The sequence below is a fragment of the Pimephales promelas genome, chromosome 4, assembly GCF_988280905.1.
Source record: "Pimephales promelas chromosome 4, fPimPro1.hap1.1, whole genome shotgun sequence".
Classification (NCBI taxonomy): Eukaryota; Metazoa; Chordata; class Actinopteri; order Cypriniformes; family Leuciscidae; genus Pimephales; species Pimephales promelas.
This window is the reverse complement of record NC_142772.1, coordinates 20,559,462-20,573,240: the sequence shown is the minus strand read 5'-3', so window position 1 is coordinate 20,573,240 and position 13,779 is coordinate 20,559,462. Positions and strand designations below refer to the sequence as shown.

At 37.6% G+C, this 13,779-nt stretch overlaps 1 protein-coding gene across 4 annotated transcripts in view; it reads left to right on the top strand.

The window, feature by feature from the left end:
• rasgrf2b (Ras protein-specific guanine nucleotide-releasing factor 2b) overlaps nucleotides 1–13,779 on the top strand; it is a 101,157-nt gene that overhangs the window by 66,470 nt on the left and 20,908 nt on the right. For 3 of the 4 annotated variants that reach the window (XM_089130104.1, XM_089130103.1, XM_039661899.2), the window contains 6 exons: nucleotides 1,178–1,338; nucleotides 1,913–1,979; nucleotides 2,447–2,583; nucleotides 5,797–5,879; nucleotides 7,610–7,858; nucleotides 10,203–10,615. In XM_089130104.1, coding sequence (XP_088986230.1) covers nucleotides 1,178–1,338; nucleotides 1,913–1,979; nucleotides 2,447–2,583; nucleotides 5,797–5,879; nucleotides 7,610–7,858; nucleotides 10,203–10,615 — 1,110 coding nt within the window. Of the gene's footprint in view, nucleotides 1–1,177; nucleotides 1,339–1,912; nucleotides 1,980–2,446; nucleotides 2,584–5,796; nucleotides 5,880–7,609; nucleotides 7,859–9,695; nucleotides 9,789–10,202; nucleotides 10,616–13,779 lie in introns of all 4 variants that reach the window. The other variant, XM_039661897.2, reaches the window with a different exon arrangement.

Sequence of the window (13,779 nt, the reverse complement as noted above, 5' to 3'; positions counted from 1 at the left end):
AACCAAAATATTTTCTTAATAAACTACAATTATTAACTTTTTCATATAAAATAATGGCATTTTTTAATAATTAAAAATATACTAATTTTTGAGTTTGACAACAAACACGCAGGAAAACACAGCTATACAGCATAGTTCAAAATAAAAATAATAATTAATAATTTCTTAACATTGACTCTTAGTCTTTATTTACATGTTTCTCTTGTTTTCTCTGTAGAATTCATAAAAGCATAGAATATAACAGCATATTTCTAGTAGGGGCACATTGTATCACAGTGTTACAACATGCCGCATCTGCACAACTGGGGTTTAAACCCTGCTAGTTAGCGAAGCATTAAAGAACTATATCAACTGTTAAACAACAGATTGGAGATTAAAATAATATCAGATTTGTCTAATTTTAAGTAAACACAAAAAATAGAGATGAAAAAATAACTTAAGTAAGAAATGTACTTTTTCTATGGTTAAATAAATGTTCAGTGATATCTTACAAAGATTTCGGAATTTTTGTGCAATTTTTTTCTTTGTATAGTGTTGAAATGAAATGGCAACTAGTAAATACACTAAGTTTCGTCATGCTAGCACGTCTTTAAGTATTTAAAACAATTAACTAGCCCCGCGTTACATTGTGCCCCGCACTCCCCTATCATGTGCTCGAACAAAACATGACACTAACATGCAGCCAATGAGAGCTCTCCCCAACTGTGTCCACACAAAACATGAAAGCTACACATAACAGGGCAATATGAAAGCAAGCGGGTGATTAAATGAGCATGATTGTCTGAACAACGATACCAAACAGAAACCAAACTAGACCGAAAGTGATGGGATCCACACATACATCACACATGGACGAAAGAGCGTAGGGCTTGAGTAAACACAAAACTGCACCAAACTAAGAATTAACTAGACCGAAGTGACAGAACCCTGACAAATTTGTCTTTGTAGGAATTTCCTGTACTGTGGCTTATGAGATCTGAATATGATTTTTTTTTCACTCCATTCCATGATTGAAAATCTGCCATGTTTCCTTTTCTTCTTGTAGTCTTTTGTTCAGTGGTCAAAGTGTCTTTGATCTTCATTTATCATTTGTGCTGCTGTGGCTCTGTTGTCTCAACTTGACATGTCGCTCTCTTTCACATTTTCCCTTTCTGTTTCTTGCTGACTTTTTTCTCAGGCTCTTTGATCCAGTTGCCTTCAGTGGAGAGAGGGAAGCTCAGTAAGGTGCGACTAGGCTCTCTCTCGCTCAAAAAAGAGGGAGAGAGACAGTGCTTCCTCTTCACCAAGCACTTCCTTATCTGCACACGCAGCTCGGGAGGCAAACTTCACCTGCTCAAAGTACGCACATGCACACAGAGTAAATGCAACCCGAGAGAAAATGACATTTATAGTACTAGTCACTCTAAAAAAAACCCCAACTGAATCTAAAATATCATCCTCTCTCTCTTTTGCAAAACTAACCCCTGATGATCATTAACCTAGAAACCCAGAAGCAAATATTTGATTGATAGTTGTAATGATGCAGCGCATGTTGCATAACACTTCTCATGTGTGCTTTTTTAATTGACCGGGTCAATCCCCAGGCACAATTTCTAAAAGTGAATTTCCTCATAAGCCTTGTATGGGTGTTACACAATTTACACTCTAGTTGTAAAACTAGTATCAAGTCAATTTCTCAAATTCAACAACACCTCGTTTGTTTGCCGGTTACTACAAGTTATAATAATTTTATGGTGATCACCAAAGCAAAATGAGAGTTATAGGCAAGCAATACAAAGGCTTTAGGAAAACACAACTGAAATGTCATTGCACATTGAGATCCATCACAAACCCATTAGTCTAACAAACCATCAATATAAAGAAACTCTCCCTTTGTGATTAACCTCTCATCTTAATGGTTTGACTCTGGCAGCAAGGTGGTGTGTTGTCCCTGATCGAGTGCACTCTAATCGAGGAGCCTGACGCCAATGACGAGGATGGTGAGCCTGTTTCTTTCATGCACATTTTCAAACACATCAGCACAGATAATTGGAGACATGCATCATTAGTTATATATTGGCCATTATTTATATAGTGCTGGTTAATTAACTGTTATAAACAGGTCAGAAAATGATCAAAGCTCCCTGCTGTTTAAATGTCAAATGGGCAGAGATGATAATTGTCATGGATTGATTATCCACTTGAGAGTATAGAAAGAGACCCATGGGCTAATTCAAAGCTGCATCACAATGACCCTCTCATGATCCCTTTATTTGGTCCCTAAGAGCTTATTTAACAAACATCGCCATCATTACTGTGTTTCTAGGAAGAAATCCCTTCAGTTTAATTAGTTTGAATTGCCATTGTTATCTTGAGTGATCCCATAGGACTGATAGTTAGGATTTTGTGCATGATTCGTGTTCATTTGTTCTGCTCAGAACAGGTTTTTTTTTTTTTTTTTTTTCAGCTAAGAATTCAGGGCAGGTGTTTGGTCACCTGGACTTTAAGATTGTGGTCGAGCCCTCAGATGCTCCTGCTTTTACTGTAGTGCTTCTGTCGCCCTCCCGTCAGGAGAAAGCGGCCTGGACCAGCGACATCAGCCAGGTGAGAGCACAGAGAAGCCACTTGTAACCTTTTCAGCATTTACACTGAACGGCTCATGGTTATTTCAAGGTTACACTCCTTTTTTTTTAATGAAAAAATACATTAAAATCAGGGTAACACTTTATTTGAAGGGGTGTGCATAAGACTGTCATGATACTGTCATGAACATGACATAACACCTGTCATGAACATGAAGGAGTCTTTATGAATGTTTATGACTGTTGTCATTAAGTGTCATTCGGTAAATTATGACACTTTTAATGCGAAGTTGACATTGTTTGAAATGTCTTTGCTATGACAACTTGACATTAACCAAGAAATCATAACTTGTCAACCTGTCACAAATATGTCATAAGAGGTCTAATTATCAAGAAGTTATTTAGCTTTGTGTTAACATTACATTTCCCTGTCATATGTCGTGGTTGGTTTTAACTTTGGTTGTCATGACACCATTATAAATATGAATATTTTACTTGTCCTCAAGTAAAGTGGAACACATTGTACTAGTTATAAAGATGTCATTAAGGGTCATTACACTGTCAAATGCTTTAACAACAAAGTCATTAATATTTCCCCTTACCTCAAGTATAAAGTAGAACACGTTGGATTAGTTATGATCTCTTGGTTAATTTCAAGTTTTCATAACAAAGACATTTTTGTCTTTGTTAATATCAAGTTGTCATAATGAAGACATTTTAAACAATGTCAACTTTGCATTAAAAGTGTCATAATTTACCGAATGACACTTAATGGCAACAGTCATAAACATTCATAAAAGACTCCTTAATGTTCATGACAGGTGTTATGTCATGATTATGACAATGTCATGACAGTCTTATGCACACCCCTTCAAATAAAGTGTTACCCATTATGGCAAAACATTGTTTTTTTTTTGTTTTTTGTTTTTTTGCTGGGCTTATCACAACACATTCTGGGTTTTCTTTTTCCAAGAAGGATACATGTTATGCTGCCTTATAATATGGCCAAAAAGTATCCTATGAGCCAGCATAAGTAAGATTTTTAATTTGAAAAGCCTTCACCTTGGGATCATGCCTATGGTGCATCTGTAGTTGGCAGCTCACTATGTTTTGCAATAGCAGTTATTTTGTAACATTATGAATGTCTTTAATGTCACTTTTGATTAATTTATTATTAAAAAAAAAATCTTACTGACACCAAATATTTGAATAATAGTGTATATATTAGGGTTGCCAACTTCCGAAAGAAAAATGCAGGACAAGTAGGGTCATTATTACTATATTTTGGCGATCAGTTTTGTTGACGGGGGGCAAGGTCTGTCGCTCTCTCCCTCTCTGCCGTGGGTGCGCTACACAGTTTGGCGCTGGTGCACACGTTCTGTCTCGCATGCGCTACTCTAGATTCCAGAAGATTTGAACACATTTACGGGCGTAGGTATGCAGGATTTTTATAAATAATTTCTATAATTCATTCTCAATTTATAGTTTATTTGTACGGTCGGATGCGCGTGACTGGATTATGACCGATGTCGTGGACCGGTCATTCTCAAGTGTCGTGTTGCTGTTGTATCAGTCAGATCAGCGTAGCACTCAATAATTGGGACAAGAGTGGTCCCATACGGGACAAATAAATTAGGCCCAATATTCTGGACGTCCCGGCTAATTCGGGACAGTTGGCAACCCTAGTATATATTATCATTCTGGATATGCTTACTGATAAACCTGGTCAGTGCTGTGGCATGGTTGTTAATTCATGTGTTGTAGATGCAGGTTTAAATCTAGCCTGCTTCATTTCCCATATCCAACTATGACCCTGTCTCTCTCCACTCTCCTGTTGATTAAAGCCATACAAAAGCCGATTAATATAAATTATAACAGATAACAGTGCCCGACACCTCATCTATAGACGAATCCGGCGAAACTACCGGAAGTAAGCGGGGCGCCATTACTGAGATGTTGCTGGGTAGCGTTGCGCCATTGCCTCCTATTGTTTTAGTTGCAACTTGCGTCCACTGGAATAAACAGCCCGCGATTTACGACTGTCACTAACGTTACAACGTTACCCCTTGTATAATGTCGAGTGGGTAAACAGTTTCCGTTATAAATTGTTTCAATGGTGGCAGTAAAATTTGAATTTTGAAGAGAAAACATTGTGAATACCCCGGGTCGACTGCCCCTGTCTGGTGCCGTACGGTTTACAGATTTCCTGGGCGAGTACAAGACGTGGACATTCGCGTATAATAACAATTATTTAATGACATGAGTAAAAAAAATATAATAAATATGTGATATAGTGATCAGCAAAATCTCCTCTCTTGCTGTTTTTTTCTATTCAATTAACATGCTATGGTCATTTAATGGCTTTCCTGAGCTAAATGTAACGTTATGTGACATAATTGTTTTCCTGCTGTTATATTGACCTCTTTCCATGGTTTAAAAACACTAATTGGTCGATATTATGTATACTTTCTAGCTGTAACGTTACCTTACCCTTGCCTGTTGCAATGTGAAAATGAGATAAATAATGGACACAAATGAAAAACATGAATTTGTTTATTTGATTTCATTCATTTATTTATTTATTGTTGCCAAATGGACAGATCTTTTTATAGTTTCCTCGTTAGCAAACGTTAGCCTAGCTAGCTTGCCAAGCTATTTTCATAAATAACGTCTGTAAGATCGTTTGTACCTTCATCTGTGACTGGAGGCCACTGCAGTCACAGATCAAACCAACAAGTCATTCTGCCTGGCTGTAGCTGTCATCGAGGGTGAGTTCGCGTTATCACCGAGGTTTTTTTACATACCGGTGCATATGTCTATATGCCTGTGTAACAGCTCAGTAATGGCGTCGCCACAAGATGGCAGCCTACACAGAACGCTCGTCGGATTCGTCTATAGTTTGTGCAATTGCTCTGACCCATACAAATCCCATGTAGCATTTAAAAACAAAAATGATAATGGCTATGCAAAATCACTGTAACATAACAGCTAACCACCACCTCAATGAAACTTCACTGAGGTGGAGGGGAACACTTTGTAATTGTGGACGAAACTTGGCCTACTGATGAAACCACAAGATGTCTCTCTGTCCTTGAACGCCTCCCAGTCTCTTATATACACAAAGAAATGACATTATGTCCAAGTGTTTAATGACTAGATTAAATGTGTTGTTGCCTATACTGTGTTCCTTGTTTTGATCCCTCTCTTTTTTTTATTTATTCTCTTTGGAATGTAGTGCATCGATAACATCCGCTGTAATGGCCTTATGACCAGCGTGTTTGAGGAGAACTCAAAAGTCACTGTGCCACATATGATTAAGTAAGTCAGTCCTGAGTTTATAAAGAAGCAATGTGTGTCTTAAGGCACCCACACTAGAAGATAACCGGGCTGATTTTGCGCCAGTTCTCCCCATTCCAATGCTATGTAAAGTACTGATTATCTTGATGATTGCATAAATGATCTTATCAGATTTATGGTGTTAAGTGTGATTGAATCTGCTCGGGAAAAACGTCGGAGCCGCACCGATCTCAAATCATAAATATCCACCATGTTGAAAATCTGCAATCAGAAATCCTATTGTTTTGGGAGAACCTCGAGGACAAACACACTCTGCACAATGTCACGTTGAACGAAACAATACCAAATCAGAAAGCGAGGTGACGAAAGATACTACGGAAACATAATACGACTTCATCCAAACCCTTTTTCCCCCCGCAAATTTTCTCTATAAAAGCAGTCCTAACACCATTCTTGCTATTACACTATCATTCCTCTTGCCTGTCATCCTCCATGTTTGCTTCTTCTAAAGTCAAGTTTGACCACAAGAGATTTCTCGTGTTCACGGTCAGGACAGATTCCATTCTCAAACAACCAGAGTCCCAAATGTAAACGCAAGAAATCTCCACAAACATGGCGATTAAAAAAAAATCCAGCCCGGTCTCATCCCAAGGCGTGATACACTGACGCTTTTGGCATTTCGTCTACATCCAATGTACATGCCACTGTTTAGCGTCAATAATGAGATGCAGGTATATATGGGCCAGAAGGCGCCTTCTAGTGGTGTAACCCTAACCCTATCCCATAACCGAAGAACCAAACAAAGCAAATTTAGACGAAATGCCAAAAGCGTCAGTGTATGACGCCCTAGGATGGAATACGTTAATCATACATTTTCCATCTAGTGTGTGGACAGATTCCTTTCTCAAACAACCAGAGGGGAAAAAAAACTATTAAATTATGATTTTTTTCATCGTTTGTGGTCTCTCACAGTTTGAAAATCTGATAAGATTTTAAATATCTTTTAGTGTGGGTCAGCCTTAATTTGCCATGGGTTAATGTATTGTACTTATAGAAGCACTTCCTCTACATGTTCTACAAAATTTAGGCCAGTAACTCCCCATGTACACATACAAGTGATTTTGATTTCATCTAGTAATAGACCAAATGGCTAAAAATACAATTTCAGATGACCAAAAATCACAGTTTTTAAATGATTAGACCTTTAAATTCAGCAAATCAGTTAGCCAAGAACAGCATCTTGCTAACAGCTTGTTTTTAAGGCACTGTGAACATGCACTGAAGCCCTACATTTGTGCAAACACATCTGTCCAAGCTTAACATTGGAGTGACAGAGAGGGCATGCAACCAGGGCTAATTTCCCTCTCTGCTGGAAAATATGTTGGCACTACCAGTCCAGGAAGGATGTGGCATTTCAGTGCAACTGGCAAAAAGGGCCTTAAGCAAAAAAAAAAAGGGGGAATTTATTTATTATTTTTTTTATTTGATATTTTAAATAATTTTAATATTCTACTTGTGGATTAGTATAAAGATTCTAAAACTTGACCATTAAAATGTAGAAAACAAATAATGTATATTATTATTAATATTAGTCAACAAATACAGTTTAGATTTGGATTAACATATTTAGAATTAATGTCAACTGTGATATCAGTTCATCTCCACTAGTTTTTCATAACATCTGCATCCACCATCAACATAAATGCACACCATACAGACCGTAAAGATGCTTTGGTTGTGCTCTTCATTAGATCTGACGCACGTCTCCATAAAGATGATGTTGACATTTGCTTCAGTAAGACGCTCAACTCCTGCAAGGTTCCTCAGATCCGCTACGCCAGCGTGGAGAGGCTGCTGGAGAGGCTGACCGACCTGCGCTTCCTCTCCATAGACTTCCTCAACACCTTCCTGCACACCTACCGGATCTTCACCACTGCCATCGTGGTCATGGAGAAACTGGCTGACATCTACAAGAAGCCTTTCACATCCATACCAGTCAGGTAATGGAGCTCTCAAAGGGGTTAAAATTCACCGCAAGAGCTAAAAAACAACCAATGTCTGCCTTTAGTTTTGATGTCCAATATACTGTATATCTCAATTTTTTTCTCTTTAGTCTGAAATAACTAAAACGGCTATTTTTTCAATCCCTCATTTCAACCAACAGCCATTTTTGTCAACCATTTTGCAAGATGTAAACAACACTGGTCCAGAAACACTTCCTGTTTCAGTGTGTAACTGTTTTCTTTATTTCACATGTAAAGAAAAAATCTTAAAGAGTAACTAAACACTTAACCAACTTTTTTTAGTTAATGATCTGTAAGAATGGATCTTTATTAATACCAGTCATTGATTCGAGTAACTTTTTTGGCATTTGTTTATAAAGTGTTCTATGTCTACAATATATGGTGTAAAAACGTCTTAGTGCTGCCCTCTTCGGGTTGAACGGTGGCTACTGCAGTTGAATTTTCCTGTTGGATGTTTGCGGTGGTACGTGACACAGCGGTTGTTGGTGACGTAGGCAAGTTCCATACAAAGAGATGCGTCTCAGGTGCACGCCCCCCTCCGCTGGGCTCTGCCCACTTTTCCAGCATTTTTTCAAATATTGCCAGTGGGTGGAGTCAGGCTCTGACCAGGGGTTTAGTTACCCTTTAAAGATATTTGTTTAACTTTTTGATTCAGTTTTACATGTTCTGTTGGTTGTATTTTATCCCAGCTTTTAGGTAGTGTTAAAAAACTGAAACAGGAAGTGCTTCTGGACCAGTTTTGTTTACATCTTGCAAAATGGTCTATACTAATACTGTACTCAAAACATATTTTTAAAATAATAGTTATAAACAGCTATCACAGCTGTTTTAACCTACATACATTTTTACTGAAAAATATAGGTAATTTATTAATAAATATTGCATCGAGTTCTGTTAACGTTTTTGAGTGAAGATGCAAACAAATGTCGAATAAATTAAGTTTTGAGTGATTTATTGAAACAGAAAGTTCAAACTGACAATAACCAACTCCAAAAACATTTTTACCACCGAGGTTTAAATCAAAGATCTGTTTTGACTCCAGACACAAAAAGGTGTTAAACTTATATATGGGCTTTTAAAAATAAAATCTAGGGACGGGTGCTGAATATTGTTACCTATTTCACAATCTATACAAAAACTGTCACAACCTGTGTCTTTCAATGTAAATCTAATTTTTTGTTCTTACCGCACCGACCAACAGAACATCTTGTTAATTAGGCTACTTTGTTTCTAATTCTGCTGCATCATGGTGGGTAGCCCCGCCTCATTGATCTCATTGGTCCTGCTCCACATAACTATGAAATGTCTTACTGGCTGTAAATATATTGCGTTACACACCAGTTTTGTATTTAGTGTGGACAGGGAACATTGGAAACTTGCATAGACCTCATTGTACGAAACATTTCTAATCCATTCAAAATAACAGCATATATTAACATTGAAATGTTCTGTGAAATTGAAACATATGAAAGAGTGCATAAGGTGTGTGTGAATCTAAACCACTGCTGTGAGTGAGCCTGAGTAGTGCATTTATCTCTGCAGACATTTGTGCTCAGATTGAATATCCTTTCAAATGGAAAAATGTTTTATATATTCCAAGTGGTGCACTTTTGGTAACCTGTACATAAGCAGGAGCCCAGAAAGTGCTCAGCAATATCGTTGAATGTTTAATATTCTTGAGCAGAATGCAAACACAGCATGTGTACCTCATGTGAAGATGTTTGTGGTCAGAGGGTGTCATTGTGAGTGATGTGACGTTTAATGTGTTGTCTCTGATGCTCCTCATCACTCCATCCACTTTGCTGTCACACAGGGTCCAGTATCACTCATTTGACCGCTTGTCCATTACATCCATCTGCCCAGACTACAGCCTGAAGATCAGGAAGATGGCACTGGATCAGTCAAAGTAACATACCCATCTCTCTGTTACCAATTCAGTTTCATCTCTGTCCATTTTCTCTGGTTTATCTCCTCACATTTTCCACTCTGTTTTTCTATATTTTTTTCAGTGTTTGTCTTTTTTTTTTTTTTTGGAAGTTACTATTATGTGACTTTATTAAATCCTGGATTCTTCTCTTGCACGATTGCTTTCATCCATTGCAGATTTCACATCTTGCAATGTTTACCTGTTGTTCTCAAACCCTGAAGAGGAGGCGTGCCTCAACAAACGATGCTCTATATGTGTTTTCACACGTAGAATGCAACCAACACACCGTTTGACAAGAATGTTACTTGTACTTGGAGCATACAAGTATGGAGAATGTGTCAGTGTTGCTCTGTCATTTATACCCTATCTTTAAATGTTGTTTCCACAACTCAGATCCCTGGAGCTTTTCTTCGCCACCAACCAGAACAACCGCAGCGGGGACCACGTAAATGACAAATCCCCCAGACTGTGTCGCAAGTTCTCATCTCCTCCACCTCTTACCATCCCCTCCCGTACTTCCTCTCCAGTTCGCATCAGGAAACTCTCTCTTAATTCCCCTATCGGCTCAAAAGTGGGCATCCTGGATCTGTCCACAACCTCTTTATCTGCAGCCAGCAGCCCAACGTCCGCCAACCCCACCATATCACCCCCACCATCCAACAACAACAATAACAAGCCCCCTGTGGACCTTAGCCGTGGACAAAGTCCGTCCTCCCCTGAGCAGAGCCCTGGCGCTCTGGATGAGAATGCAGAGGTGCCGCGAATCGACGCCCTCTGTGGTAAACTGCGCCGCAGCATCAGGAGAGGTGAGCTAAAAGAGATTTTCTATTTCTAGGAGTAGTAGGAGAAACATATTAAATCTTTTTTAAAACCTAGGGAGTGTCCCCACTGTCTACTGCCTTCTGGGTATCTACTGGAATAGAGATTCCAATAGAATGTGGCAATGTAACGGGGTAACACTTTATTTTACGACCCGCAAACAACTGTGTAAGTACACTGAAATTATGACGTTTCTGTAACTATAGCGTACTTCCGTGTAGGTATAAGGGAACAATATGTTAAGTTTGGGGTTATAAAGGGGCAGTGGTGGAGGAAGTACTGAATCTCAGTACTTAAGTAAAAGTACAAATACCCAGATAAATATTTACTTTAGTAAAAGTAGAAGTAACACAATGACAACCATACTTAAGTAAAAAGTAAAAAGTACTTTATTTTAAATGTACTTTAAGTATTGAAAGTAAAAGTACTTGCATAACAATTTATTATCTTAATGTCTATTTTCTAATGATTAATAAAACATTTAATTCTAACTCATTCAACCTAATAGCCTACTCCTATAATGATGTTCAATAATGATGGAAAAAATGTCACCATTTCTGAAACAAGCTTGCAATTAGGCGATATACACATCATGCTTATCCTTACTATATGTTAATAACTATGTTTGGCAGTAAATGCGATTCATTTATGGTGTAATTCTGAACCTCTTGGCTTGCCATAATCCTAACCAAACCAAACATATATTACACACGGTGTGTTTCCTATGCACGTAAAAACGAATTTTCGCGTATGAGTTGCATGATAAACACACTGCGTGTTAGACGCATTTAGTGTGACCGGGTTGATATACTGTATCTATGGCAACCAAACGTCACTGGTGAGACAAACGTGCAACGAACGGACGGTCAGATTACGTTTTAGCAGGGGAAAAACTGATCAGAAAATGTAACGAAAATTTAACAGAAGTTGTAGAAATGTAGTGGAGTAGAAAGTATAATAATTGCTGCAAAATGTAACGAAGTAAAAGTAAAAAGTAGGCACTATTTATTGTACTTAAGTAAAGTAAAGATACGTGAAAAATGTACTTAAGTAAAGTAACGAAGTATTTTTACTTCGTTACATTCCACCACTGTAAAGGGGTAACAAGCACCACTTTAATTTACAGCCCGCAGGAGTTACACTTACCCTGTAACTACACAAAACAAGGGGTTAACAAATGCTAATTACTATGTAGCAATACGAACGGAAACAACACTATTTGCACCGTAATTGCAGAGAAAGGTACTGTTATATATATATAAAAAAAATCGTTTTAATTACACAGTATATTTGCACTGACATTTAAGTGTTATTGCAATTCAATGGTATAAGGTAAGTACTAATTACCACATGGTACGGTCTAAATTAAAATCATAGCACAAACAAATTATTTTGACTTAACATTAAGTAATCTAGTAAGAAAAGCCAATAAATTTAATTTTTATCATAGTATATATATATATATATATATATATATATATATAAAACCCACAGATGTCAAAATTACCCTAACATTGCACAAGAACATATTTTGCCAGAAATGTGATACATTTTATAAACAACAAACGTACAAGTTTTGCCTGGAATATATTAACAGAATAGGTACCTGGTATTTTTTAACTAATTAAATAATTTGCTTGTATACCTGCTTGTTAGCAGTTTATTACCCCAAACTTAACATATTGTTCCCTTATACCTACACGGAAGTACACTATAATTACAGAAACGTACACCGTAATTTCAGTGTAGTTACACAGTTGTTTGCGGGTCGTAAAATAAAGTGTTACCTGTAACGGATTCTGGAAGTAAAAACCCCATTCATTTTCAGCATAGGGCAATTGATTTTTAACGACAACTTATACACCTTTAAAGACAGATCTACTTTGAGCTATGAGGTTGTTAATCAATGACATAAGCTTTTGTTGAAGTCATCAGACCACATTATTTCAAATTATTCTGCTTTACAGCAAAATTCTTAGCGAAAACAACACTACCCATTAGGGGTGTAACGATACTCTCATGTCACAATTCAATACATATAGTATAACGATACTGAACTCACGATACGATATTATTGCGATACTCCAAGACATATGATGAAAGGTTAAAGGTGCTCTAAGCGATGTGACACGTTTTTTAGGCCCAAACTTTTTTTGTCAAATACAGCAAACATCTCCTCACTATCCGCTAGCTGCCTGTCCCCTAAACACGCTGTAAAAAAAACTTGGTCTAGGTATACAACCCTGGCTCCACAAATGGCAACAAAAACAAACTGCGGCAGCCCGCTCCACGAAACATAACAAACTGTTCCAGCCAATAACTGAAAAGAAGGCCCTGGGGGTGGGGTTTTGGGGGTCAGTGCGCGGATGAGGAGGAGGGAGGGTGTATCTAGCCTCCGTTTTGTTTGAAAATACTTTAAACATCAACAAAAAGTCACGTCACCCGACATCGCTTAGAGCACCTTCAACAAAAAATGTTTATTAAAATGTTAACTTTGGTATTACATTGTGGGTTTAAATGAATAGGCTTGGACTTGGTGCTTGTAACCCAAGGACAATGGTGACACCAGAATAAAAAGTTTCATGATTCTGAAGCTGAAAACACAGAATTATTTTAGCTTACACTCTGTCACTAACTAGATGTATTTAAAATAAATATAGGCCACTTTTTACTGGTGACATAAGACATTTGGCATTATCAGGACCCACAAATATTCCCCTATTGCATTATTATAAATTATATTCAACATTATATATAGTAGTTTAATGTAGTACTGACACTAAAACTCAGATTTTTATTTTTATTGGTTTTTTGGGTGAACTATCTATAATACAAATTGTCATTTTTGTATTGCGATATATTGTGGCACGATATATTATTACACCCCTACTACCCATGATTCTGCAAATAAATATCCACAAATCGGAGAATCGAAACAAAATTCAAAGCCCGGTCCCAGATGGAACCCCAAGCCCTCGCAATCTTCCCACGAGTTCGCACTTTCGTGATGTACAGTAATGCCGCTTTGACTGTCGGGTGGAAGTTTATCATTTATCATTCGTCCACCATCATGGATTTACTTTTTTGCTGGGCTTATCACAAATACATTCTGGGTTTGCTTTTTCCAAAATGTGATGCTGCCTTAAAATAT